This window comes from Myotis myotis, unplaced genomic scaffold (genome assembly GCF_014108235.1).
Source record: "Myotis myotis isolate mMyoMyo1 unplaced genomic scaffold, mMyoMyo1.p scaffold_m19_p_11, whole genome shotgun sequence".
NCBI classification, from domain to species: domain Eukaryota; kingdom Metazoa; phylum Chordata; class Mammalia; order Chiroptera; family Vespertilionidae; genus Myotis; species Myotis myotis.
In genome coordinates this window covers 68163165-68190652 of record NW_023416315.1, presented here as the reverse complement: position 1 = coordinate 68190652, position 27488 = coordinate 68163165, and the positions used below count along the sequence as shown (strand labels likewise).

General features: G+C 38.5%; 1 protein-coding gene across 19 annotated transcripts in view; it reads right to left on the bottom strand.

The window, feature by feature from the left end:
• The window catches only part of CADPS2 (calcium dependent secretion activator 2), a 506535-nt gene that overhangs the window by 162225 nt on the left and 316822 nt on the right, over window positions 1–27488 (bottom strand). For all 19 annotated transcript variants that reach the window (XM_036328812.1, XM_036328815.1, XM_036328814.1 and 16 more), the window contains exon 9: window positions 16425–16491. In XM_036328812.1, the coding sequence (XP_036184705.1) occupies window positions 16425–16491 (67 nt within the window). The remainder of the gene's footprint in view (window positions 1–16424; window positions 16492–27488) is intronic.

The window sequence follows — 27488 nt, the reverse complement described above, 5'->3', positions numbered from 1 at the left end:
CATCAGGCCAGAAAAGAATGGACGGAAATTTACAAAGTGATGCAAAGCAAAGGACTGAATCCAAGAATACTCTATCCAGCAAGGCTATCATTCAAACTTGAAGGGGAAATAAGAAGCTTCACAGACAAAAAAAGGCTAAGGGAGTTTATCACCACCAAGCCAGCAATGCAAGGAATGCTAAAGGGACTGGTATAAAAATAAGAAATAAAAAGCTCAGAAAGAAAACAGCCACACAAAAACAGAAATGCCTACAAACAAGTACCTTTCAATAATAACTTTAAACGTAAACGGACTAAATGCTCCAAACAAAAGACATCGAGTGGCTGAATGGATAAAAAAACATGACCCATACATCTGCTGTCTACAAGAAACCCACCTCATTAGAAGGGACTCACACAGACTGAAAGTGAAAGGATGGAAAAATATCTTTCAGGCAAATGGAAAGGAAAAGAAAGCTGGGGTAGCAATACTTATATCGGACAAAATAGACCTCAAAGTGAAGGCCATAACAAGAGATAAGGAAGGCCACTTCATAATACTAAAGGGATCAATACAATAAGAAGATATAACCCTGGTAAACATATATGCACCCAATGCAGGAGCACCCAAATTCATAAAAAAACTCCTGGAAGATATCAAAGGAGAGATCGACAACAATACAATCATAGTAGGGGACTTTAATACACCACTAACAGCACTGGATAAGTCCTATAGACAAACAATCAGCAAAGATACAGCAATCCTAAATGACTCACTAGATCAGATGGACTTAATAGACATCTTCAGAACACTTCACCCCAAAGCCAGGGAATATACGTTCTTCTCAAGTGCTCATGGGACATATTCAAAAATAGACCATATATTGGGTCACAAGCAAAGTATCCCCAAATTCAAGAAAATTGAAATCATAAAAAGCGTCTTCGCAGACCACGATGGCATAATATTAGAAATAAACTACAATAAAAACAACCCAAAATACTCAAACACCTGGAAGCTGAATAGCATGCTATTAAATATTGATTGGGTTACCAATGAAATCAAAGAAGAAATTCGAAACATCCTGGAAACTAATGACAATGAAAACACAACAATCCAAAACCTATGGGACACAATGAAAGCAGTCCTGAGAGGGAAGTTTATAGCTCTACAGGCCTATCTCAAAAAACAAGAAAAAATGGTAGTAAATCATCTAACTCTACAACTCAAAGAATTAGAAAGAGAGCAACAAGAAAACCCCAGAGTGAGCAGAAGGAAGGAGATAATAAAGATTAGAGCAGAAATAAATGACATAGAGACCAAAAAAACAATACAGAAAATCAATGAAACCAAGAGATGGTTCTTTGAAAGGATAAACAAGATCGACAAACCTCTAGCCAGACTCACCAAGAAGCAAAGAGAGAGGACCCAAATAAACAAAATCAGAAACGATAGAGGCGAAATAACAACAGACCCCACAGAAATACAAATGATTGTTAAAAAATACTATGGACAGCTCTACTCCAACAAACTAGACAACCTGGAGGAAATGGACAAATTCCTAGAAAAATACAACATTCCAAAACTCAATCAGGAAGAATCTAAAAATCTCAACAGGCCAATAACTATGGAAGAAATTGAAGCAGTCATCAAAAAGCTTCCAGCAAACAAAAGCCCAGGACCAGACGGCTTCACAGGGGAGTTTTACCAAACATTCAAGGAAGAACTAAAACCTATCCTCCTCAGACTACTACAAAAAATTCAAGAGAAAGGAACACTTCCAAGCTCATTCTATGAAGCCAGCATCACCCTAATACCAAAACCAGGTAAAGACAACACAATGAAAGAGAATTATAGGCCAATATCCCTCATGAACATAGATGCCAAAATCCTCAACAAAATCTTAGCAAATCGGATCCAGAAGTACATCAGAAAGATCATACACCATGACCAAGTAGGATTGATCCCAGGGATGCAAGGATGGTACAATATCCGCAAATCAATAAACGTGATACATCACATAAACAAATTGAAAGAAAAAAACCACATGGTCATATCAATTGATGCAGAAAAAGCATTTGACAAAATTCAACACCCATTTTTGATAAAAGCTCTCAGCAAGGTGGGAGTAGAAGGATCATACCTCAACATAATAAAAACCATATATGACAGGCCCACAGCCAACATCATACTCAATGGACAAAAACTAACACCATTTCCCCTAAGAACAGGAACAAGACAGGGATGCCCCCTCTCACCACTCCTGTTCAACATAGTACTGGAAGTGTTAGCCATTGCAATTCGGCAAGAAGAAGAAATAAAAGGCATCCAAATTGGAAAAGAGGAAGTAAAACTGTCCTTATTTGCAGACGACATGATATTATACATACAAAACCCTAGAGACTCCATCAAAAAGCTACTGGACTTAATACATGAATTTGGCAATGTAGCAGGATACAAAATTAACCCCAAGAAATCCGAGGCATTTCTATACACCAATAGTGAACTTTCAGAAAGAGAGATTATAAAAACAATCCCGTTTACCATCGCACCAAAAAAATTAAGCTACCTAGGAATAAACTTAACTAAAGAGGTAAAAGACCTCTACTCAGAAAACTACAGGACGTTGAAAAAAGATATAGAGGAAGACGTAAACAGATGGAAGAACATACCGTGTTCATGGATTGGTAGAATCAACATCATTAAAATGTCCATACTACCCAAAGCAATCTATAAATTCAACGCACTTCCCATTAAAATACCAACGGCATACTTCAGAGATCTAGAACGAACTCTCCAAAAATTCATCTGGAATAAAAAAAGACCCCGAATAGCTGCAGCAATCCTGAAAAAGACCAAAGTAGGTGGGATCTCAATACCAGATATCAAGTTGTATTACAAAGCCACTGTTCTCAAAACTGCCTGGTACTGGCACAAGAATAGGCGTATAGATCAATGGAATAGAATAGAGAGCCCAGAAATCGGCCCGAACCAATATGCTCAATTAATATTTGACAAAGGAGGCAAGAACATACAATGGAGCCAAGATAGTCTCTTCAATAAATGGTGTTGGGAAAATTGGACAGATATATGCAAGAAAATGAAACTAGACCACCAACTTACACCATACACAAAAATAAACTCAAAATGTATAAAGGACTTAAACGTACGACAGGAAACCATAAAAATTTTAGAAGAATCCAAAGGCAACAAAATCTCAGACATATGCCGAAGCAATTTCTTCACTGATACAGCTCCTAGGGCACTTGAAACTAAAGAGAAAATGAACAAATGGGACTACATCAAAATAAAAAGCTTCTGCACAGCAAAAGAAACCATCAACAAAACAACGAGAAAACCCACTGTGTGGGAAAACATATTTGCCAATGTCATATCTGATAAGGACCTAATCTCCAAAATTTATAGGGAACTCATACAACTTAACAAAAGGAAGATAAACAATCCAATCAAAAAATGGGCAAAGGACCTAAATAGACACCTTTCAAAAGAGGACATTCAGAAAGCCAAGAGACATATGAAAACATGCTCAAAGTCACTAATCATCCGAGAGATGCAAATCAAAACAATGAGGTACCATCTCACACCTGTCAGACTGGCTATCATCAACAAATCAACAAACGACAAGTGCTGGAGAGGATGTGGAGAAAAAGGAACACTTGTGCACTGCTGGTGGGAATGCAGACTGGTGCAGCCACTATGGAAGACAGTATGGAGTTTCCTTAAAAAACTGAAAATGGAACTCCCATTTGACCCTGTGATCCCACTTCTAGGAATATATCCCAAGAAACCAGAAACACCAATCAGAAAGGATATATGCACCCCTATGTTCATAGCAGCACAATTCACCATAGCTAAGATCTGGAAACAGCCTAAGTGCCCATCAGTAGATGAATGGATTAGAAAACTGTGGTACATCTACACGATGGAATACTATGCTGCTCTAAAAAGGAAGGAACTCTTACCATTTGCAACGTCATGGATGGAACTGGAGAGCATTATGCTAAGTGAAATAAGCCAGTCAATGAAGGAAAAATACCACATGATCTCACTCATTCATGAATAATAGAGACCATTATAAACTTTTGAACAATAATAGATACAGAGGCAGAGCTGCCTCAAACAGATTGTCAAACTGCAGCAGGAAGGCCGGGGAGGGTTGGGGGGCAGGAGGTAGGGGGGTAAGAGATCAACTAAAGGACTTGTATGCATGCATATAAGCATAACCAGTGGACATAAGACATTGGGGGATAGGGGAGGCTAGGGGACTGTCTAGGGCGGGGGGATAAAATGGACACATATGTAATACCCTTTGTAATACTTTAAGCAATAAAAAAAAAAAAAAGAAGAAGGCTTCAGTTTTCTTGTGAAATGAAGTCTGATTGTGGGGTTTTCTTGGGGCATGGTGTTGAGCAGTAATCAATAACATCGCATTCAATTATTTATTCTAAAAAGACGATCATTCTCTTACTTAAGAACAGTAACTTAGTCCAAAGTCCCACTATTCTTCCATAAAGAGATTTAATGCGATGTTAGCTTTCAAACAGGATCAGATACTTCAAACATAAACAGAAGTATAATAATATTCTCACATGTATATATTCCTCACCCATTTTTTGAATCATAACTTTTTGCGTACTTAAAACTTTTACGTTTTTTTTTAAATGTCTTACCGATTTTTCAGAAAGAGAGGAAGGTGGAGGGAGAGAGAGAAACCTTGATATGAGAGAGAAACAGCTATTGCCTCCTGTTCGCACCCTGACTAGGGACTGAACCTGAAACCTGCGTATCCGCCCTGATGGGGAATCAAGCCGTGACCTTTTGGTTTATAGGTCAACACTCAACTACTGAGCCATGGCCAGTTGTACTGGTTAAAGGCATTCCAATTTCACTGTTATTTTTCTTCAAGATGAGGTAGTTTGAGTGATTTGGTTTGTTCAAAGAGAGAAACAAGACAAAAAAATATCTGGGTGTTTAGCATAAGATGAGCTAATGACAGAGCTATTTTTTAGAGAAAGGGCTGTCTGTCTTTCCTATGCTATTCTTTATGTCTGATACCTCTATTCTCTGGTTTATTTATTGGCTTAAACAACAGAAACTTTTGGTCTTGCAGTTCTGAAGGCTGGAAGTTTAAAATCAAAGTTTCTGCAGGGTTGGTTCCTTCTTTTAACTAGGGAGAATCTGTTCCGCGTCCCTTTCCTGGCATCCAGTGGTTTGCTGACAATTCGGGGCATTCCTCGGCTTGTCGAGCATCATCTCCACCTCTGAATCCATCTCCCCTGATACATGTCCGTACCCCAATTCCCTCTGTTTATGAGAGACCAGCCAGGCTGGACTAGGGGCCCAGGCGTCTCACCTTAATTACACCTACAACACTATTTTCAAATAAAGTTACATTCTGAGGTACTGGGAGGTGGGACTTCAACATAAGAGGCTTTTACTTTTTAGTCTAGTTTTGTAGATTTAAAAAATATATATATTTATTTAATAAAGCCCATTTCCCAGTTAGAAATTGATTTCTGATGAACAGGTTTAAAATTTTTTTTTATTACATTCCCTTTCTTTTCTCTTTAACCTTAACTGCTTAGTGGCATCTTCCTCATGCTTTTCCTTCAATTTTTTGTTTCTATAGCCTGTTGTCTCTTTTATTCCTTTATTTCATCCTTTCTTTTCTCTTGCTCTCTGACTTTGACTGCAAACAATATATAGCTATACTATATTTTTAATATTTTTTGGTCATTTAAAAAATGCTTAGTATAACTGTTGGCAGTGGAAATGGGCCCTTTCACATTTCTGGGCACCCATCCATGGGAGAATGATGTTTAGTGGTAAGATTTAATGGGGTTTGAAATAAATGGCTGCACCCAGGTGAATTTTGTAGCCTTTTTTTTTTTTAACTACAGAGAAGCATGATAGTGTGATGAAGATGATTTTGAAGCATAATACTTATTTCCTAAGAATAAAATTCCAGCCCAGCTGGTGTGGCTCAGTGGTTGAGCGTTGACGTATGAAACAGGAGGTCATAGTTCAATTCTGGTCAGGGTACATGCCTGGGTTGTGGGATCTCTCATCATTGATGTTTCTATCTCTCTCTCCCTCTCCCTTCCTATATGAAATTAATAAAAATATGTTTAAAAAAAGAATAAAATTCTGTTGGGGAAGAGCCATGGGAATGAGAATTCATGGAGAAAAAGCAAATAATATTCAATTTGCAATGGCTACAGGTGAATATAAAATCATAACAATGTTCATATTCCATTGGGCATATTTATGATAGATTTAATATTTTTATTTTCAAACTTGCATCCATTGTAACTATTTAAATTTATGATGAAAATTTTACAAACACCTATAATTGTACACAATTATTTTAAGGGACATATTAGCAAAATAGTTTAAATACTGAAGTGATTGCTCTTTCCTATCTGGTGTTTTAGGAAGACACATCTGGTCCTTTCTATTTATCCTTTAGAGATATGGAATTACGTCTTCATTGCTTACTAGCCATAATGGTAAATAACTGACTTTAGTTTCATGTGCATTTACAATTTTAATATCTTCCTCTGTGTTTTTATGGGTATTTCCCTCTCTTTCTTATTCATTCATTCAACAAATATTTACTGAACATCTACAGTGATATTTTCTAGGCCTTTGAGGCTATAACAGTATCACCAGCATCAGAATCAGAAACAACAACAACGAAAACAATAGAAAGGAATAAGATTAATCTCACAAAGTGAGAATGGAGAAGACTGAATTAAAAATAAAAGGATATCTAAAAACAATTTTGGGTGGTGAGTTGTTTTGAAGTAAAATAAAGCACAGTAAAGAGAATCACAGTGAAGGGGGTCTATTTCAATAGAAAAGAGCTCTCTGAAGACAATCATATTAAGGTATTTCAATTGGAAGTGAAGGGGGATATAACAGATTTAACAAAAAAGTCTGCCCTTTCAAACCCAAGTACCATTTTCATCCCCCCTCCCCCCAGTTACTTATCTGCATTCTTTCAACTTATCTTTGACAAGACCTATATACTTCATTTTGATGTCCTGTGACACAGAGACAACAGTAACGTATGTTACCAGGTTTGAGAGAATTAGAGATAACGGACATAGATCACCTAGCACAATGCCTGCCTACTATGCAGTAGTCTCCCAATAAATCAAACCCAGTTGTCAGGGGACCATCCTTTCCTCACCCTATTCTCTGTGTCTTCCAAGAGTATTTTTTCCTTTTGGGTTAGAAATGCAATTTGTTGCTGTAACTCAGTGAAGGCACCTGACTGATTTGGGGAGTGAACTGATGGGCCGGCCATATGCTTTTTTACTGTTGATGATCCGGGGACTGGTTTCTTTCATGTCTTGGCCTTCTGTCTCCCAGCCTCACTTGGTTCACTCCTTTCTCCTTCTCCCCACTCATCGTTTGTCTCTTCACATGAAAAACACAGTGACTTTGTTATTGAAGATACTTGTTGAATGAATACATAAATGAAAAAGAAACGGAGGGAGAAAGAAGTAGGGATGCTGTTAACTGTAGTTTTCTGTTATTCCTGCTATTTCTAATGGACATGATCTTGAATATATATTTCAATGTATATATTTAAAATTATTGTTCTCTCAAAAAATAATTGATCTCTAACGCTTTTTACATAAATCATGTTCATATATTGTCATGTATTAAAGAATCTACACTTGGCAGGTGTCACCCCCAAAAATGCTAAAAATTTGCTTGCTATTTAAGAGCTAGCCTTAAAAATTTCCTGTCAAAAGGCTATTTGTCTTTTTACATGCAGTGTTAAATGCTTACATCAATGCTGCCTTTTCTTTATATAACTTAAGCACAAGGTCCAGTAGCTGTGTTATGCTTCAGGTTTGAGTATGGTACTCTGAACTAGCTTTAAATAATACAATTGTTTCTTAACATGATGGATAAAATTTTAAGTCCAATTTCAAGATCTTTAGAGGCACTACATAAGAAACCCCCAAACAAAAAACCTGTAGCTTTAGAGGAATCACCTACTTTCTGAAGCCATGTTGATTTAAATGATAAAGTATTAAATACTCATTTTATTTCATTCTTCCTTTAATATTCTGTTAATTTTAACATCTCAAAAGTCACCAGACAGACCCCGAATCCGTCACAGATACTTGGGCCTCGAGTTTAATGAAGAGTGCAGCTGGAAGAGGAACAAAACACCAACGACTAGCAAAGCTGTCACTGGCAATTAAGAAATCCGACCCTGGAGACAACTGAACACGTGCAGTTTGGCTTTCAAATACGTTGGTTCCAGAAGCAACTACCTATTTCCAGAAAACGATGCTGCCTTTTGTGCTTCTTTGAATTCCTCTAGTGTCTCCAATGACTTTCACATGTGCCCTTCTCCTTTGCAAGGTCACGCTGAGTCACATTCCTGAGGCAAAGCCCACACCCAGCCTGCAGGGCCAGTTCAGGGGAACCTTCTGAATAGTGCTAATACCTCCCAGCTACCCCTTGGCAGGCAGGATCCAGAGGAAGGGTAATGTGGAGAAGCTACACTCTGAAAGAAATGTCAACATCGGCTGGCACTAACAGTTACATGAAGCTGCTGGGAGACAAACAACAGGGACCAGGGGGTCACCCTGCCCACTGTGCTCCTAGCTGGAGGCAGTCTGCGGCCCTCCCTCTGCCCCATCACCACATGCCAGGGAGTGAAAGAGTAACAGGTGGCCTGACCTATTCTGATCTAGTATTTGTTTTCTCCTCTCTAAGCTTACTAGTATACTACTGAACAAAGCTCATATAATTATATGACATTGCAATGAAAAATCCTTTCAGCAAAAGACAGAGCAATGATATACACGGAATGGCCTGAACCCAATCTGCTCTTAACAACTTCAAAAATAATGGATTTGTTGAGAATTGGGGGGTTTAAACAGACTTAAATCCGAGGGCAGCAGTGTTCTGGCATCACGACCTATGACAGGTCACTGTAACTGGAGGTGCTCAGGTCCCATGAGGTGTCCGCACCTGGTCTGGGCAACCTCCCATTTTGTTTTCAATTGCCAACCTGTTCAACACCTGCCCATGTCCACATGGTTAAGGGCTAACTATGAGTTTTTAGAGACCACAGCATTCAGGTTAGTAGGCTATATTCCTGCTGCAGGGATCATGTTAACAGCTGGCAGCTTAGCAACTGCCACCATCTAATTTCAGTAAAGATTAAAGCTTAAAAATCCTTAGCTGGAAACGCTCCTGGCAGAGGCCAAAGGTGCTGGTAGAATTTTTTTTGTTTTAAATCTCAGAGCTTAATTTAATCAAAGAAAATGAATATATCTTCAAGAGCATGATAGATTTAGGGGACTATATATTTATTGTCTTGACTGAATGGCATAAAAAGACTTAGCAACCAGTGTATATAAATTAGAAAGAGAAAAGGCAGTCATGTAAAAACAATGGTCAGAGCTATTCACACATATTCATTTATTTAACAAATACTTAGTTTCTACTCATAGTAGCTTATAAGAAAGACAATGTCCTTAGTTTCATGGAGCATATATTCTAGAAAAGGTAAAGAGATAATAAAAAATAAATATGTAAATAAAAAATAATTTTGATTAGAGATAAGTGCTCTGAGAAATATAATGTGACAGGAGTTGAGGGGTGATCTAGATTGGGAGGACAGAAGATGCCCATTTGAAGTGGCACGTGACCTGATCCCTAAAATGGGAAGGCAGAATGAGCTGCCGTGGGGAAAAACGAAAGCCAGGTAGCCAAGCCTCAACTGGGTTCAATAATAACAACAACAACAAAAACACAACAGGTGACTTAAATTCAAAGGCATATTTGCATAGAAATCACATTTAAAAAACACACCCACATTATACATTTATTTGAGGTATCTTTTGATGACTTGGAGGTGCTAAGCTCCAATTACTGGCATTTACCTGGGCGCAGAACATTACAAGTTAAAGGTGCTGCTCAGTGACAGGGAGGGATCCATCAAAGAGGAAACCAGGGGCCGGAATATGCAGGACCTTCTCTAGATGATGGTCAGAGGTATTCTAGGCATAAGGGGAAGTCATGGAAGGATGTAAGCAGCAAGTTGGCAAAATATGAGTTACGTTCAAGTAGATTATTCTGGCAATGAAAAGATTGTAAGGAGAACGGTGGAAAGTGAAAGCAGAGAGAACCTGGGGTCCGCGTGAAGGATGTAGGGGTCCCGTTGTATGGGAGAGCATATTTGCCAATGATACATCAGATTAAGGGTTAATTTCCAAAATATATAAATAACTCATACAACTTAACAAAAGGAAGACAAACAGTCCAATTTAAAAATGGGTAGACATTTTCCCACAGAGGATAAACAATCCCCCCCAACATCGAGGACTGATCTAATAAAGCCTAATTTTCATATTAAAGCAATCAATATATTAGAAACTCTCTTTCGCCTATTGTCACTTAACCAATCTCCAATAAATGCATGTAGCAATTGAGCTCCTTGGTATTTACCCAAAGGAGTTGAAAACTTATATCCACACACAAAATCTGCACATGGATGTTTAAAGTAACCTTATTCATAATTGCTAAAACTTGGAAACAACCAAGATGTCCTTCAGTAGTTGAATAGATAAATAAACTGTGATTCATCCAGACAATGAAATACTATTCAATGCTTTTTAAAAAGTGAGCTTTTAAGCCATGGAAAAACCTTAGATGCATATTACTAAGGGAAAGAACTCAACCTGAAAAGCCTATGTACTGTATGACTTCAACAATATGACATTCTAGAAAAGGCACACTATGGAAACAATAAAAAAAGACCAGTGGTTGCCCGGGGAAGAAGAAGAATGCACAGGTAGAGCCCAGAAGACTTGTAGGGCAGTGGAAACACTCTGCATGGTATTACAATGATGGATACATGTCATTTTACATTTACCCAAATACACATAATGCACAACACCAAGAGTAAACCATAATGTAAACTATGGACTTAGGACGATCATGGATGGTTCAATGTCAGTTCATCCTTGGTAATGAATGCATCAAGTGATGTTGATAATAGGAGAAACTATGCATGTGTGGGGGCAGGAGTTATATGGGAAATCTCTGTACCTTTCTCTCAATTTTTAACTTAAAGGTGCTCTTAAAAATTAAGTCTTATCGACATGATATTATACATACAAAACCCTAGAGACTCCATCAAAAAGCTACTGGACTTAATACATGAATTTGGCAATGTAGCAGGATACAAAATTAACCCCAAGAAATCCGAGGCATTTCTATACACCAATAGTGAACTTTCAGAAAGAGAGATTATAAAAACAATCCCGTTTACCATCGCACCAAAAAAATTAAGCTACCTAGGAATAAACTTAACTAAAGAGGTAAAAGACCTCTACTCAGAAAACTACAGGACGTTGAAAAAAGATATAGAGGAAGACATAAACAGATGGAAGAACATACCGTGTTCATGGATTGGTAGAATCAACATCATTAAAATGTCCATACTACCCAAAGCAATCTATAAATTCAACGCACTTCCCATTAAAATACCAACGGCATACTTCAGAGATCTAGAACGAACTCTCCAAAAATTCATCTGGAATAAAAAAAGACCTCGAATAGCTGCAGCAATCCTGAAAAAGACCAAAGTAGGTGGGATCTCAATACCAGATATCAAGATGTATTACAAAGCCACTGTTCTCAAAACTGCCTGGTACTGGCACAAGAATAGGCGTATAGATCAATGGAATAGAATAGAGAGCCCAGAAATCGACCCGAACCAATATGCTCAATTAATATTTGACAAAGGAGGCAAGAACATACAATGGAGCCAAGATAGTCTCTTCAATAAATGGTGTTGGGAAAATTGGACAGATATATGCAAGAAAATGAAACTAGACCACCAACTTACACCATACACAAAAATAAACTCAAAATGGATAAAGGACTTAAATGTACGACAGGAAACTATAAAAATTCTAGAAGAATCCAAAGGCAACAAAATCTCAGACATATGCCGAAGCAATTTCTTCACTGATACAGCTCCTAGGGCACTTGAAACTAAAGAGAAAATGAACAAATGGGATTACATCAAAATAAAAAGCTTCTGCACAGCAAAAGAAACCATCAACAAAACAACGAGAAAACCCACTGTGTGGGAAAACATATTTGCCAATGTCATATCCGATAAGGGCCTAATCTCCAAAATTTATAGGGAACTCATACAACTTAACAAAAGGAAGATAAACAATCCAATCAAAAAATGGGCAAAGGACCTAAATAGACACCTTTCAAAAGAGGACATTCAGAAAGCCAAGAGACATATGAAAACATGCTCAAAGTCACTAATCATCCGAGAGATGCAAATCAAAACAACAATGAGGTACCATCTCACACCTATCAGACTGGCTATCATCAACAAATCAACAAACGACAAGTGCTGGAGAGGATGTGGAGAAAAAGGAACACTTGTGCACTGCTGGTGGGAATGCAGACTGGTGCAGCCACTATGGAAGACAGTATGGAGTTTCCTTAAAAAACTGAAAATGGAACTCCCATTTGACCCTGTGATCCCACTTCTAGGAATATATCCCAAGAAACCAGAAACACCAATCAGAAAGGATATATGCACCCCTATGTTCATAGCAGCACAATTCACCATAGCTAAGATCTGGAAACAGCCTAAGTGCCCATCAGTAGATGAATGGATTAGAAAACTGTGGTACATCTACACGATGGAATACTATGCTGCTCTAAAAAGGAAGGAACTCTTACCATTTGCAACGTCATGGATGGAACTGGAGAGCATTATGCTAAGTGAAATAAGCCAGTCAATGAAGGAAAAATACCACATGATCTCACTCATTCATGGATAATAGAGACCATTATAAACTTTTGAACAATAATAGATACAGAGGCAGAGATGCCTCAAACAGATTGTCAAACTGCAGCAGGAAGGCCGGGGAGGGTTGCGGGGCAGGAGGTAGGGGGGTAAGAGATCAACTAAAGGACTTGTATGCATGCATAGAAGCATAACCAGTGGACATAAGACATTGGGGGATAGGGGAGGCTAGGGGACTGTCTAGGGCGGGGGGATAAAATGGACACATATGTAATACCCTTTGTAATACTTTAAGCAATAAAAAAAAACAAACAAACAAACAAAAAAAAATTAAGTCTTATATAAAAAAAGGAAAAAAATTAAATAAAAAGAGTTACTTGTAAAACTCTATGCTTATTAAGAGTCAGCTGGGTGTGTTTATGCCAGTAACATAAGGTACTGAAATTATGGAGTTAAGTTTCTAAATAAATGTATGAAATATGACTATGAAAAAGCTGCTGTTTCTATGAAAAATCAGTTAAATGCTTTAGAAAGACTTGATAAAGACAAGTCACCAACACAAACTTGTCAAATTAGATGTGAGCAAGACATCTATAGGTGGGAATAAAATCAAAATGTCCAGGAAGGTCTGCACTCAAACTGCTTGGTAAATGCATTTTAGTTCTTGTGTCAATATAAAGACATTAAACCTATAAACCAAAGAACACGACTTGCAGGTGGGTTTTGGAAGACAGCTCACCAAGAACTTCAAACAGGGCCCTTACTCAAAGCAAATGCTTGGGCTTCATATCAAAAGACTGTCAATGTGTGTGCACATGTGTATACACCTTTGATTAAATTAGTTGAAGGGTCAATGTGGGGGGGGGGAGGGAACATATGTAATGCTTTGAACAACAAAGATTTAAAAAAAAATAAAAAATTACATAAACTTACAACTAAATAAATCATATTAAAAACAATGGTAATACATACTAAAAAAATACTGGTTCTAATCACATAAGAAAAGGTTACATTTTAGCCATTAAAAAGAAAAGATAGACTGGCTGTTTGCAATGTAGACAAAACCACTTTTGACTACATTTTTTTACTTTTCATGAAATTTCTATGCCACATGGCACATAATTTATTCAGTAATTGATAGGTGGACATATTGCTAGAAGATAGCAAATGACAATTTTCCTTCCTTGGCATTTCATCATATCATTCTGAGTTAGATCATTTAAGCTTGCTTAATGTGTGAGTAGGAATCAATGGGATTTTACAGACCCTTTTCTGTTAAGAATTTAAAAAATGATTTTTTAAATGTATTCCCATTGGAAATAAAATAGCTTAGGTTTATCATAGAATAAAATGACTACTACTTAGAAAGTTATTCTTTAATGTAAATTTAACTTAATGAATATATATGAGCAAATGTGAGCCATGATTCAAAAAGAACAAAACATAAGTCCACAAAACCAAGTGTCAGCCAAACAATATATTCTAGTAATTGTCTACACTCAGAATCCTATCTCAAATAATCTACCGGTCAAGTGATTTAAAGACATAACTATGTAAGTGACATATGGCACATCTGTATAAAATGAGTGCTTTTATGTATGTTTATCTTTTTTTTTTAATATATTTTATTAATTTTTTACAGAGAGGAAAGGAGAGAGATAGAGAGTTGGAAACATAGATGAGAGAGAAACATCGACCAGCTGCCTCCTGCACACCTCCTCCTGGGGATGTGCCCGCAACCCAGGTACATGCCCGTGACCGGAATCGAACCTGGGACCTTTCAGTCCGCAGGCCGACGCTCTATCCACTGAGCCAAACCGGTTTCGGCTGTATGTTTATCTTTAAAACATCAGAATGATACATTGGTACTCAAGATATCATTTGATAATTCAGAAGACCTTCTAAATCTTTTCAGGGGATCTATGAGGTCAAAACTATCTACACTAATAAAAGATAAACATGCAAATTGACCATACTTTTTCTATGCCTTAAGCCATGCCAACCAGCCAATCAGTGTGACTATATGCAAATTAACCCAACCAAGATGGTGGCCGGCAGCCACGGAGCTGGAGCAAGCAGGAGGCTTGGTTGACCCAATGATGGAGGAAGCCAAGCTTCCCGCTTACCGTGTCAGGCTCTGAGCTCCACTCAAAGCAACAAAGTTTCAATTATAGAAGACTAACCCCAGATACCTGCTTTCAGCCAGCCGTGGCCACAGAGCTGGAGTAAGCAGAAGGCTTCCCTCCCACCCGCCCTGGCTGGCTCTGAGCTCCTCTCAAGGCTACAAAGTTTCAATTATAGAAGGTAAATAAATCCCAGAAGAAAAAAAAAGAAGAAGAAAAAAGGAGAGGCTGGGAGCTTCCGTTGCCGGGGGGCTTGGCCAGCCTGAAAACGGCCCTCAGCCCCTCACCCAGACTGGCCAGGCACCCCAGTGGGGACCCCCACCCTAAAGGGGGTGTGGCCAGCCTGAAACAGCCATCAGCCCCTCATCCAAGCTGGCCAAACCTCCATGGGGTGAGGGTCCCCACTGGGGGTGAGGGGAGGCTTGACCATCCTGCAAACAGCCATCAGCCCCTCACCCAGGCTGGCCAGGCACCCCAGTGGGGACCCCCATCCTGAAGGGGGTGTGACCAGCCTGCAAACACCCATCAGCCCCTCACCCAGGCTGGCCAGGCACCCCAGCGGGACCCCCACCCTGATCCGGGACACCCTTCAGGGCAAACCAGCTGGCCCCCACCCACGCACCAGGCCTCTATCCTAGATAATAAAAGGATAATATGCAAACTGACAATAATAGCAGAACGACTGGGAATGACTGGTCACTGTGACACACACTGACCACCAGGGGGCAGATGCTCAATGCAGGAGCTGCCCCCTGGTGGTCAGTGCGCTCCCACAGGGGGAGCTCTGCTCAGCCACAAGCCAGGCTGATGGCTGCCAGTACAGCGGTGGAGGTGGGAGCCTCTCCTGCCTCCTCAGCAGCGCTAAGGATGTCCGACTGCAGCTTAGGCCTGCTCCCTGCTAGCAAGTGGACATCCCCCGAGGGCTGCCAGGTGCCAGAGGGATGTCTGACTGCCAGTTTGGGACAGATCCCCCAGGAGTGGGCCTAAGCCAGCAGGTGGACATCCTCCGAGGAGTCCCAGACTGCAAGAGGGCATAGGCCGAGCTGAGGAACGCCCCCCTTGTGCACCGGGCCTCTAGTTTTTTATAATATTCAGGCATCATCTATCTTTTTCACAGCTATTCTCTTATGAGTGTACAGTGAGTTTTCCAGAGGCTAAATCTGACCCAATATTCAACAGATCGAATGTAGGAACTGATATGAAAATCTAGCTGCTTTCTATTAAAGCAGTCACTAAGCAGATGTACAAAAGTATGAAGGCCACTCGTTTCACTAAATAGTTTGGTTTGGAAAATAGCTGTATATAAAAATGTAATTTGTGTTCGCTAGTAATGAACTTACTACTTTTATTTTTAAATAAATACTTAAACTTTATTTCAATTTTAATTTTTAATACAGTGAATATTGGTAGATATGACCCACAAAAAGAAAAGTTTGAGAACTACTCTCTTAGAGCAATTAAGTAGCAGGAAGAAATTTACTAACCTGAACAAGAACAAAGTAACGTTTTTTCCATCTTTTCCAAACCTTCTGTCCAAGGGCATACAGATACCTGGTAAGAAAAACAAACAAGCAAAGTGTACTTTATATGTGTAATCATATTCCTCCCACCGGTTTTTATCCTGGAGACCAGCCTGCTTAAGGCAAAGTCTAGTTAATTTGGAATCTGAGACATATGCAGCTTTGGTATTACAAAATGATTGAGCTTATTCTAGGTTCCTGAAAGGCAACTGATTTATGTAGTTAGTTCACACCACAAATTGAACAAAGTTGGAGTTAGAAAGGATAATTAGGGAACTAGTAGGAACTTTAGTCTTAGAGTTCTAGAGGCCTGGTGCACAAAATTCATGCACTTGAGGGGAGGTCCTTCAGCCCAGCCTGCGCCCTCTCGCAGTCTGGGAGCCCCGCAATTGATCGCCCCGCAGAGGGAGGCCCTGTTCACCGCCACCGGCTGGGTAGCCTGGGCCTCCCTCTATGGGGCAATCGCAGAGCCCCCCAGCCAGTGGTCTGGGCCTCCCTCTGCCGGGCAATTGTGGGGAGATGGCGGGGCCCCCCGACCAATTGCATCGCACCCACCTTGGCGGCGGCAGTCAGTGCTGGGTCGCTGCAGCGCCTGCGACCCAGGAGGGACTGAGAGGTCAGCAGTTCAGCCTGCTCACCAGTCCCTGCCCACCCAAGCCTGCTGCGTGCGCAGCCTGGCGTCCACTCGTCCGTTTGGTTGTTTTGGACGTTAGGGACCCTGGCTCTTTATATATTAGGATACTTCTCAGGAGAGACAAAGGCTAGGGATTAAGAATAGAGTACTCAATGTCTCAGCTGTCAGTATGGCCTGTAAGGACCAGATATAGAGTAAAAACCCAGGGCGAAGAGAAGGGTCATTGACCAGCGAGTGACCCAGAAATGTGCCTGCCCCAATCTCAGCATCCATGTCCTCAACTAGCAAATAAAAGGATGGGAGTTGCTGATTTCTAAGGTCTGGATCAGCCCCATGATTTGGGGGTTTACCTGATTTACAGGATCATCTTGCTGAAAATTTCCCTAATTACAAAATTCTGATAACAATGAAGGTGACACAGTGTAATTTAACATAGTTTCAATCAAGGCTTTTGTTTAACTCTGCAATGCTATTAGTAATGTGAATTAAAATGATTAAAGTAGTCAATCATTTGAAAATAGAACTTACGTTCTTACTGAATATACAGATGTAAGCTTAAGTATCAAGGGAAAAGAAGAAATTAAAAATTAATCAAGGGAGAGCATGTCATGGAGAGCTATTTTAAAATTATACCACAAAACCCCCCACACACCTCCTATAAAACTAGAAAACATTGTTGGAAGTTTAAAATATGACAACTAGAAGCTTAATTTTTAAATTAAAGTAGGCTTTTTCAATATTTTATCACAATCTCTTTTTCTGGAGTGAAGGTTTAACATTGTAGATGCTGTTCAAATGAACTCAAGTTACATATAGAAAAGCACTGCAGTTAATAGTTTATTTAAGGGTTTAGAGTCTCTAGACTTTCACAATTTGTAGAACTGAGATGGTGGCTTCAACTTTTAGTTTCTGTCTTATGAAAAGAATTCTCTTGTGCAAAACAAAGCAAACGTACTGCTGTCCCCTTCTTGAAAAGTAATAGGCGCTGTTGGCTAAGGCGTGTTGAAATGGACAGGCACTCGTATTCACTGTTAGCAGTGCAACATGAAATCCCCTTTCTGCAGGCTAGCGTGGCAATACGTAGGCACAGCCCCAGCCTTTCATCTTGGAACTTGTTAGGGAAATAATTAGTGGGCTACCTGGATACACAGAACAGTGTTGTTTACATGACTGAAAACATCACAACTTAAGTGCCCAACCTACAGTAGGTGAGTCGCGTAATAAATGTCATAGGCATAGAAATACCATGCTGCCACTGAGATTATGTTTTTGATAAGGATAGCAACATAAAGAATATCTCCCTGTAGAATGTTATATGAAGAGAGATTCAAAACTACAAAGTGTAGGTAATGATTTGGAATTCGTAAAACATATTTGAAAATATAAGTAATAGTTATCTTTGAGTGGTGGGATTTCAGATGATTCAAGTTTCCTTCTTTAGTCTCTGTATTTTATAAATTTTCAGAATCAAACACACAAAAAAGGATGAAGTTATTAAAAGTCAAAATAAAAACTAGGCTCCTGCATTGGAAAGCATCCCCCACGCTGCCCAAATCAATTAGCTATTTTCTTCCAGACGCATCAGCTAGCCGAAGTGCTTGGTAAACTTGTACTTGGCTCTCACAATACCCTTAATACTGTATCGTCTGCGCTTTTGCATGTAATGGGAACTCAGTTACTGACAGAGACACCTACTGCTACTGTTCTCACCTGCTCACTCTGTCCTCCTGAGGTCCCCTGGAAGCCCGGGGCCCCACCTTTGCTCTACCCTCTGATTTCTTTTCTGTGAGTATGGTGAAAGGTGTTGAGCTGCTCTCTTTCTGTCTTTCCTATGTAATTCCCCTCTCCTGAAATGCACATATCCAACCTCTTGTTACAGGGTTAACAGCAATGACCTTGGGAGCTACATACTGTGGACACAACAGATGCCCTCTATCAAAGGGCAGTAGCAAGATGTGCACCAAATAGCTGCCTAGAAGCCACACAGGGCATTTGGAATGACCTCTGCCTGTGACCACAGCCTGTTTCTCAGCTCCTCCAAAGCGCCTCACTTAGCATGTTGCCGGGCAACTGGGTCATACATAAGTGAAAGTGAATATTGATACACAGGCCATCAACACCACAAGCAAGTCAAGGGCAAGTCTTGCTGACAAGTGAAGGTACTGCATAAGGAATAATACTGTCAGCTGCAACATCATTCAAAATGATGGCTCAACAAATCTGGAATGAAAATGGATGGTTTTTCTGAAGACGCAAAGCAGAGGGGTGGCTGGATGCATGAATGTGCACACTAGAAGATGTTCCATGGTAGAATAAAAGACAATTCAAGACTGGAAGCATTTGAATGTTGGGCTTTGAGGTATTTTGGGCTGTGGAACTATAAAAAAGAATTCAACTGAACATAAACAGAAGTGATAATTGACCTAATATATCTAGAAAGTAACTGGTCAAAAGAGTTTTAGTCTCCGCATAAGAAAAAATTTACATTCAATGAAGATTAACTGCATAAAGGAAATGTTAGTTTCTGTCCTTTAGTTTTCATGTACAGCAAATGGAATGAATAAAATACATCAGGAAAGATAACTACTGAATAAAAACACATCAAAATTAAACAAATATGAGTTTTTTAACTATATGGATGAATTCTGGAGTTAGGTACCACGTACCACTGTTTAGCTGTGTGTTTCCCCTCATCCCACTGGTATCAAAGCAGATTCTTGGCATAAGAGACACATTTATAAATGAGCTAAGAATAAAGAAAAAACATGTTCATTAATATTGTTTAAGAGCAAAATCTCAAAACCATCAAAGAATCAAACAGTACGAAACGATAAGGCTGTCATGAAAAGTAATGCCAAAAAAGAATATATAAAAAAAAAGAATGATATGGAAGAATTATTATGTTAAGTTAAAAAAAAAGCAGTTGCATGAGCTTATAGAATATGAATGGGAAAATACCTCAAAAGATGTAGCAAAATAAACTTGAAAAATATTTAATAACATAAAATGTAAAACACAAAATAATTTGGCTGGTGAGATTAAATATAAATTTCATATTCATTGTGCCTTTTTTACATTTCCACATTTCTACACTGAGCATGTCTTCCAATTTTTTAAAACTTATGTTTATTGGTATAGTTTACATGAAGTAAAACTCACCCTTTTTAGGTTTATAATTTGATGAGTCATGTGATCAATCACCACTACAATGAACTTTCAGAACATTTTCACTCCTCAAAGGTTGCTTCATGCCCTTTTATGATCAATCTCCTACTCAGATTTTTTACCTTTCAGGTTTTCATTTTCCAGAATCTCATATAAGCAGAATCACACAGTTTGTAGCCTTTTGTGTCTGCCTTCTTTCACTTAGTATAAAGCTTCTGAGATTCACCCATGTTGTGTTCTATATCAGGAGTCCCTATTTATTGCTGAATATTATATTTTGCTGAATGAATTTACTTCAATGTATTCATCCATCCACCTACTGGCTATCATAAATAAAGTTGCTATAAACAGTCATGTACAGGTCTTTGTGTGGGCACATGTTTTTCATTTTTCCCAAGTAAATATCGAGGAGTAGGACTATTGAGTTAAGGTGAAAATTCTATGTTTAACTTTCTAAGAAACTGCAAATTGTTTTCCAAAGTGGCTGTGAAGTTTTGCAGTCCTAGTAGCAATGTATGAGAATATATATCCTATTTTATAATCAGAAAAATTACGATTATTAAGGATTTGGGGAAAGTAGTCATTATGGCTCCATAAAGAGTGTTTGTGGCATGACTAAGCTGAATACCTATCAAAGATGACGATTTTTGTCCCTTTATCTTGAGCTCCGTGGAGGACTCATAAGCTTTAATGGTTAAATGGGTTTTCCTGTGTTCAAGGCTATTCTCAAGTTCTGGAATCTGGAGCAGTTTAATTCTTTGTAGGTGAGTGATCTCATCAGCTTTGGGAAGGCTGAAATGTAGAGAGGAAGGAAAAAGAGCCAGAATCACTTAAAATGTGTTTGCAATTCAATAATCCATTCATTAGAAAGTACCTGTAAAGAAATCAAAATGCTTTTCCCCCTATCTTACCTTTATGACTAGCATTGCTGTTGAATCACAGTTCTTTTATTTTGTTTGTTTGCTTTTCTAAAATGTTCAATGTTAGGTCACAAATTATCTCCTTTATAGATAAAAATCCAATAAGATTTTTTATTTCAGAAAAAATACACTAAAGTTACATTTAACAGACTATGTTCTACTAGGCAATAGATTCTGTTCATTACACTTACATAGTGATGTTCCAGTATTCTTAATTACTGAAAAATGAGTTGCTCTATACAGAGACTGTATATCTATCTATAACAAATTTTTAAAGAATTTGTATACAATGTTGACTTGACTTCAAATAGTCATAAAATATAATGTGATCTTTCTTTAATAATTTAGAAATGACTATAACATCTCAGGGTCATTATTATGAACATCAATTATAAGTACATACTTCCATAAAAGGAGACGTGCAATCTATTTGACATACAATGACAATAGCATTAATTAAACAGATCCTTGGAAACTATTTACTTGCATTTATTTCTGTTTCATAAAAAATAGTTTAGATTTTTTAAAAAATGTATCGGGGTGACAGTGGTTAATAAAATTATATAGGTTTCAGGTATACATTTTCATCTGTACATTATATTGACCCAAAGTCAAGTCTCCTTCCATGACCATTTATCCCACCTTTAAAATAGTTTAGAATTTTAAAAAGTTTATTATAAATTATTCTTGTCATCTGAATTCCAGAAAAACTATTTTTTTTTCTGCTTTATGAAATCTGATTTCACCCAATAAAGACATAGAGAACAACACGTGCATTTGTCATCATGGAGAGAGAGTACCACTCTAGTGGGTCACAGATCTGTTGGTGGATCTGTTCTGTAGCTGTATTTTTTTCTGAATATATATATTTGTTATTCCTCATCCGATGATATTTTTACGTTGATTTTTAGGGCGAGTAGAAGAGAGAGGGAAAGACAGAGAGAAACATCGATGTGAGAGAAACACATTGATTGGTTGCCTCCTGCATGAGCCCTGACTAGGGCCTGGGCCGGGGAGGAGCCTGCAACCATGGTACATGCCCTTGACTGGAATCGACCTGGGACCGTTTGATCTGCAGGCTCTATCCACTGAGCCAAACCTTTTATTCAATCATTCATTGACTTAATGATTAACTTAAATAAAAACAACAAAGTTTGCCCTGGTCAGTGTTTCTCAACAGTTAGAGCCTCAGCCCAAATACCAAAGGGTTCAGGTTCGATTCCTGGTCAAGGGCATGTACCTTGGTTGCAGGTTTGATCCTGGGTCCCAGAAGTAAGTGTGAGAAGCAACTGGTCTATGTCTCTCTCACATCGATGTTTCTCTGCCTCTCACCTCTCTCTTGCCTCCCCTTCCTCTCTCTCTAAAAATCCAAGGAAAAAATATCCTTGGGTGAGGATTAACAACAACAACAAAAAAAGGTTTTTTTTAAGGGTATATAAATCAGAGTTGTCAAATACCAATCAATCTGGATGACACATTTAACTGGGTTTTATGTGACAATTTATAATGTTATCCAATAAAATAATTTTTATCACATGGCATGAGAGCAACATTATCTAATGGGCATTGTGAATCTTTTTCATCTTATTTTAAAGAGGAAAACAAGTTTTTTATTTTTTATTTTTGTGGTAGGTGTTTCAACATTATTCATTTTCATCATCCTAAAAAATTTGGTTCTAAAAACAGCATTTTTTTTTCTTATCCTTGTCAAATTATTTCAGTAAAGTACAAAATGGATGAAAAATTAAGGAACAATCTTGGTTTCACTATATTTTCAACTAATCTATTTGAGTATGGACCTAAGGGAACAAAAAAAAAAATCCTTAATCAAAGTTAAGTTGGATCCAAGAATTATTATTTGACTGGAGTAAAAGAGATATTCTGTTGTACATAACAAATTCCAAAAGCACATATTTCCAACGCTAATTTGTACTAAGTATAACACTTCCATTGAATTATTTCCAATGTATCACAACATTCATGTAACTATAGTATTTTAAGTTATTTAAAAATAATTGTTCTGATACTATTTAAAAGTGTTTGCTTTCATCAGCACATCCAACTTAAGTAAGGTATTAAGAAGCTGTTCCCTTTGAACAAAAAAAATGCCTGCTTAACTTTAAAATCTTCTCTTCTCACACAGGATTAGGTAACAAAGAAATTAGCAGCACTGACACAAAGCTTGGATTTAGCGCAGAAGAGCAAAGTCGTAAAGCATTTGGTTTTATAAATCAGTGCAAACACAGCAATAATCTTAAAGTATTAATCCCTCTTCTAGGGTTGTTTCTAATGGAGAGCACTATTTGCTCTATTTGAAACATAGGAATCAATGCTAGAAACCAGGCACAAAGCCAGCTGAATGTGTATTAATGTTTCATCCACCTGTGACTGTCTCTTTAGCATTTCTAACTATTCTTAGGTCCTGCTCTATCCTCAAGTATCAAAGAGATGAGAAGCTGAATTTTAAGATATTTTATTACATATTTAAAATACAATGTGAATGAACAGATCAGGTACAATGCTGTTAGGAAAAGAAGAGAAGAGAAAACAAAAGAATTGTGTTATGGCCAAACTTCAAGCCAATGTAGTTACTATCGACAAGGCAAACAGGGAATATTTTTTTCACCTTCTAAATCAAGAGTTATATATGGTCATAGAGTATCTCAACACTTACACTAATAAGTGTACAATCTCTGTGGGATCAGCATGATTCTTAAAAAAGTTATGTTAACTTAATAAGCCAACTGGAACATTTACCATAATTACTTCAAAAAGTTTTCATTTGTGGAAAAACAAAAGCAGAGTCCTTATGAAATGCACCAGAATGTTCTGACAACAGGAATAAAAACTTTTCTTTAGGTATAAGTTGATCCTTACAATTATGCGTTATTCTAATAAAATCTCAACAATAGACTTACTGAGTACAATAAAGTTAGGTAAAAATAAACTTCAGCGAAACAAAAATCAGAAAAAATTACTTTGCTCGTTTTTGTTAAATTTCAGTAGATATTTAGATTGCATAACATTTCACACTGCAATGCTTATAAAATCATTTTGAGTGCTTTTTTTACACAGAACCTCTTTCCATATGTTTTTTTAAAAAATAGATTCACATTTAACATGCTGTGATTTGTCTTACTTTAAGAACTCAGAAATTAGTTTTACTAACAAATTAAGCCATTTTTCTATAAATACTATATAATCACAAAAGTTAATGAAATTTCATTTTCTGATTAGTTTTAAAAATTAAGATTTAACTCTTCTTTAAACACAATATATTGGAACTAAAATATATCCCACATTATTTCAGGAAGGAAACAGCTCACATTCTCTATTTATGCCATATTTGAAATTAAAAAGGACAACATGAAATACTGTCATTTATTCAAACACATTAATAGCACTTTTAAAACATTTCTAACTTGAAGATTGTTCAAAGAATACTTCCACAGAGACCACGCCTTCTTGAAGAGCAGGACTGCTTGCGACTAGGACCCTAGCTTAGCCTCGCCACCACCCAATCTGGTCTCAGACACAAGACTGGACCCTACAACCACTCGGGACAAAGACCTGTAGACCCACGGACATCAAGACTCCAGACATCCTGGCCACCTCCCTGCCAGCCCGCTGTGGCGGCAAAGGACCTGCCAGACCTGTTCTGGGTGAGCAGACTTCCTGCCTACATAGGGTGGCTGTGCGACTTTGACTCTGGGTGCAGCGTGCACAGGGAAGTCTGTTCCCGCAGTGCAGGAGTGGGCCTCCTGCTGACACAGAGCAGCTGTGCATAGAGTATCTCAACAGACCGCCAAGCAGACCGGGACACTGATTCTCTGTGCGAGAGGCAGCACTGCGCGCACATATGGGGACTCTGTTTCTCATCTTGCATGCACAGGATCCCTGATTCTCGGTGCACGCACACTGAGCGCCTGTGATTGCAATTCTTGGCGCATGTGCACACAGGGACCCTGATTCATGGTGCGAGGCCTCACCAAGCTACAGAGACTCTGAAATGCAATTCTCTGCGAATGCCCATGGGGTCTCTGACTCCTGGCATGCTCTTGGAGATTCTGATTTTCGGCGTACACCTGTGGGGACTTTTTTTCAGCATGGCGCAGGCAGGGCCCCTGATTCTAGGTGCGAGCATGAGGCTGCACTGAGCGCTGGTGACTCTGATTCTCCGGGTGTGTGGCTCCCACCGAACCACGGCAGCCACACACCAAGAGACACTCGGGTGGCACAATACTCTCACTGCGCATAGCTCAGGCTCCAGCAACTCAGCATTTGGATCTTCTGGTGATAGTTAGAATGGGGAGACAACGAAACAATCCCCAGAGAAAAGAAAAAGAGAAATCGCCAAGAAAGGAAATAAGTGAAACAGGCATGCAATATGACAGAAAAATAATTCAGAGTAATGGTCATACAGTTCATAAACCGGATGGATGAGAAAATCAACAACCTATGCAAAAATCAGGAAGAAATCAAAAGTGATACAGCTACAATCAAAAACGCTATGGAAGGTTTCAACATTAGACTAGAAGAAGCGGAGGACAGAATTAGTGAATTAGACGATACAAGAGAAAACAAGCCCAATCTGAGCACCAATTGGAGAAAAACATTAAAAAGCAGTAGGAGAGGCGAAGGGAGCTTTGGGACAACATGAAACGAAGTAACATAATAGGGGTGCCAGAAGGACAAGAAGAGCAGCAAGTATTAGAGAATCTATTTGAAAAAATAATGACAGAACACTTCCCTGATATGGGGAAGAAAAAAGTTGCACAAGTACAGAGAGTTCCAAGCAAGATGAATCCCAAAAGAACCATACCAAGACACGTCATAATTACAATGGCAAATGTCAACAACAAAGAGAGAATCTTAAAGGTTGCAAGAGAGAGACAGAGTTACCTACAAAGGATCCCCTATCAGATTATCAAATGATTTCTCAACAGAAACACACCAAGCTAGAAGGGAATGAAATGAAATATACAAAGTGATGCAAAGCAAAGGACTGAATCCAAGAATACTCTATCCAGCATGAGTATCAATCAAAATTGAAGGGGAAATCAGGAGCTTTGTGAACAAAAAAAATGCTAAGAGAGTTTATCACTATCAAGTCAGCAATGCAAGAAATGCTAAAAGGAATGTTATAAAAAGAAGAAATAGAAAGGGAGGAACACAGGCATAAAGCACAGAAATGGCTACAAACAAGTATCTATCAATAATAAACATTAAACGTAAATGGATTAAATGCTCCAATCAAAAGACATCGAGTGACTGAATGGATAAGAAAACATGACCCAGCCCTGGCCTATTTGGCTCAGTGGATAGAGCATCGGCCTGCGGACTGAAGGGACCCAGGTTCGATTTGGTCAAGGGCACCTGCTCAGGTTGCAGGCTTGATCCCCAGTAGGGGGCATGCAGGAGGCAGCCAATCAGTGTTTCTCTCTCATCATTGATATTTCTATCTTTCTCTCTCCCTCTCCCTTCCTCTCTGAAAGCAATAAAAATATTAAAAAAAGAAAAGATAAAGAAAACATGACCTATATATATATGCTGTCTACAGGAGACCCACCTCTCAGAACAAGGGACTCAACAGAAAAAGTGAAAGGATGGAAAAATATCTATCAGGCAAATGGAGATTAAAAAACAAAAAACCTGGGGTAGCAATACTTATATCTGACAAAACAGACCTCAAAGTGAAGACCATAAAAGAGACAAGGAAGGCCACTTCATAATTCTAAAGGAGTGTATACAACAAGAGGATATAACTCTGGTAAACATATATGCACCCAACGCAGGAGCACCCAAATACATATAAAAGCTTCTGGAAGATGTCAGAGGAGAGACTGACAGCAATACAATCATAGTAGGAGACTTTAATACCCCATTAACATCACTGGATAAATCCTCTAGACAAAAAATTAGCAAAGAAACAGCAATCCTAAAAGACTTACTAGATCAGATGGACTTAATTGATATCTTTAGAATATCCCACCCCAAAACTACAGAATATACATTCTTCTCAAGCTCACATGGGACATTTTCAAAGATAGACCACATATTGGGACATAGGCAAAGTCTCTCCAAATTCAAGAAGATTGAAATCATATCAAGCATCTTCTCAGATCACAATGGCACAAAATTAGAAATTAACTACAATAAAAACCATCATAAAAATTCAAAAACTTGGAGGCTGAATAGCATACTATTAAACAATGCGTGGGTTACCAAAGAGATCAAAGAAGAAATTGGAAACAAATGACACCGAAAACACAACAATCCAAAATCTTTGGGACACAGTGAAAGCAGTCC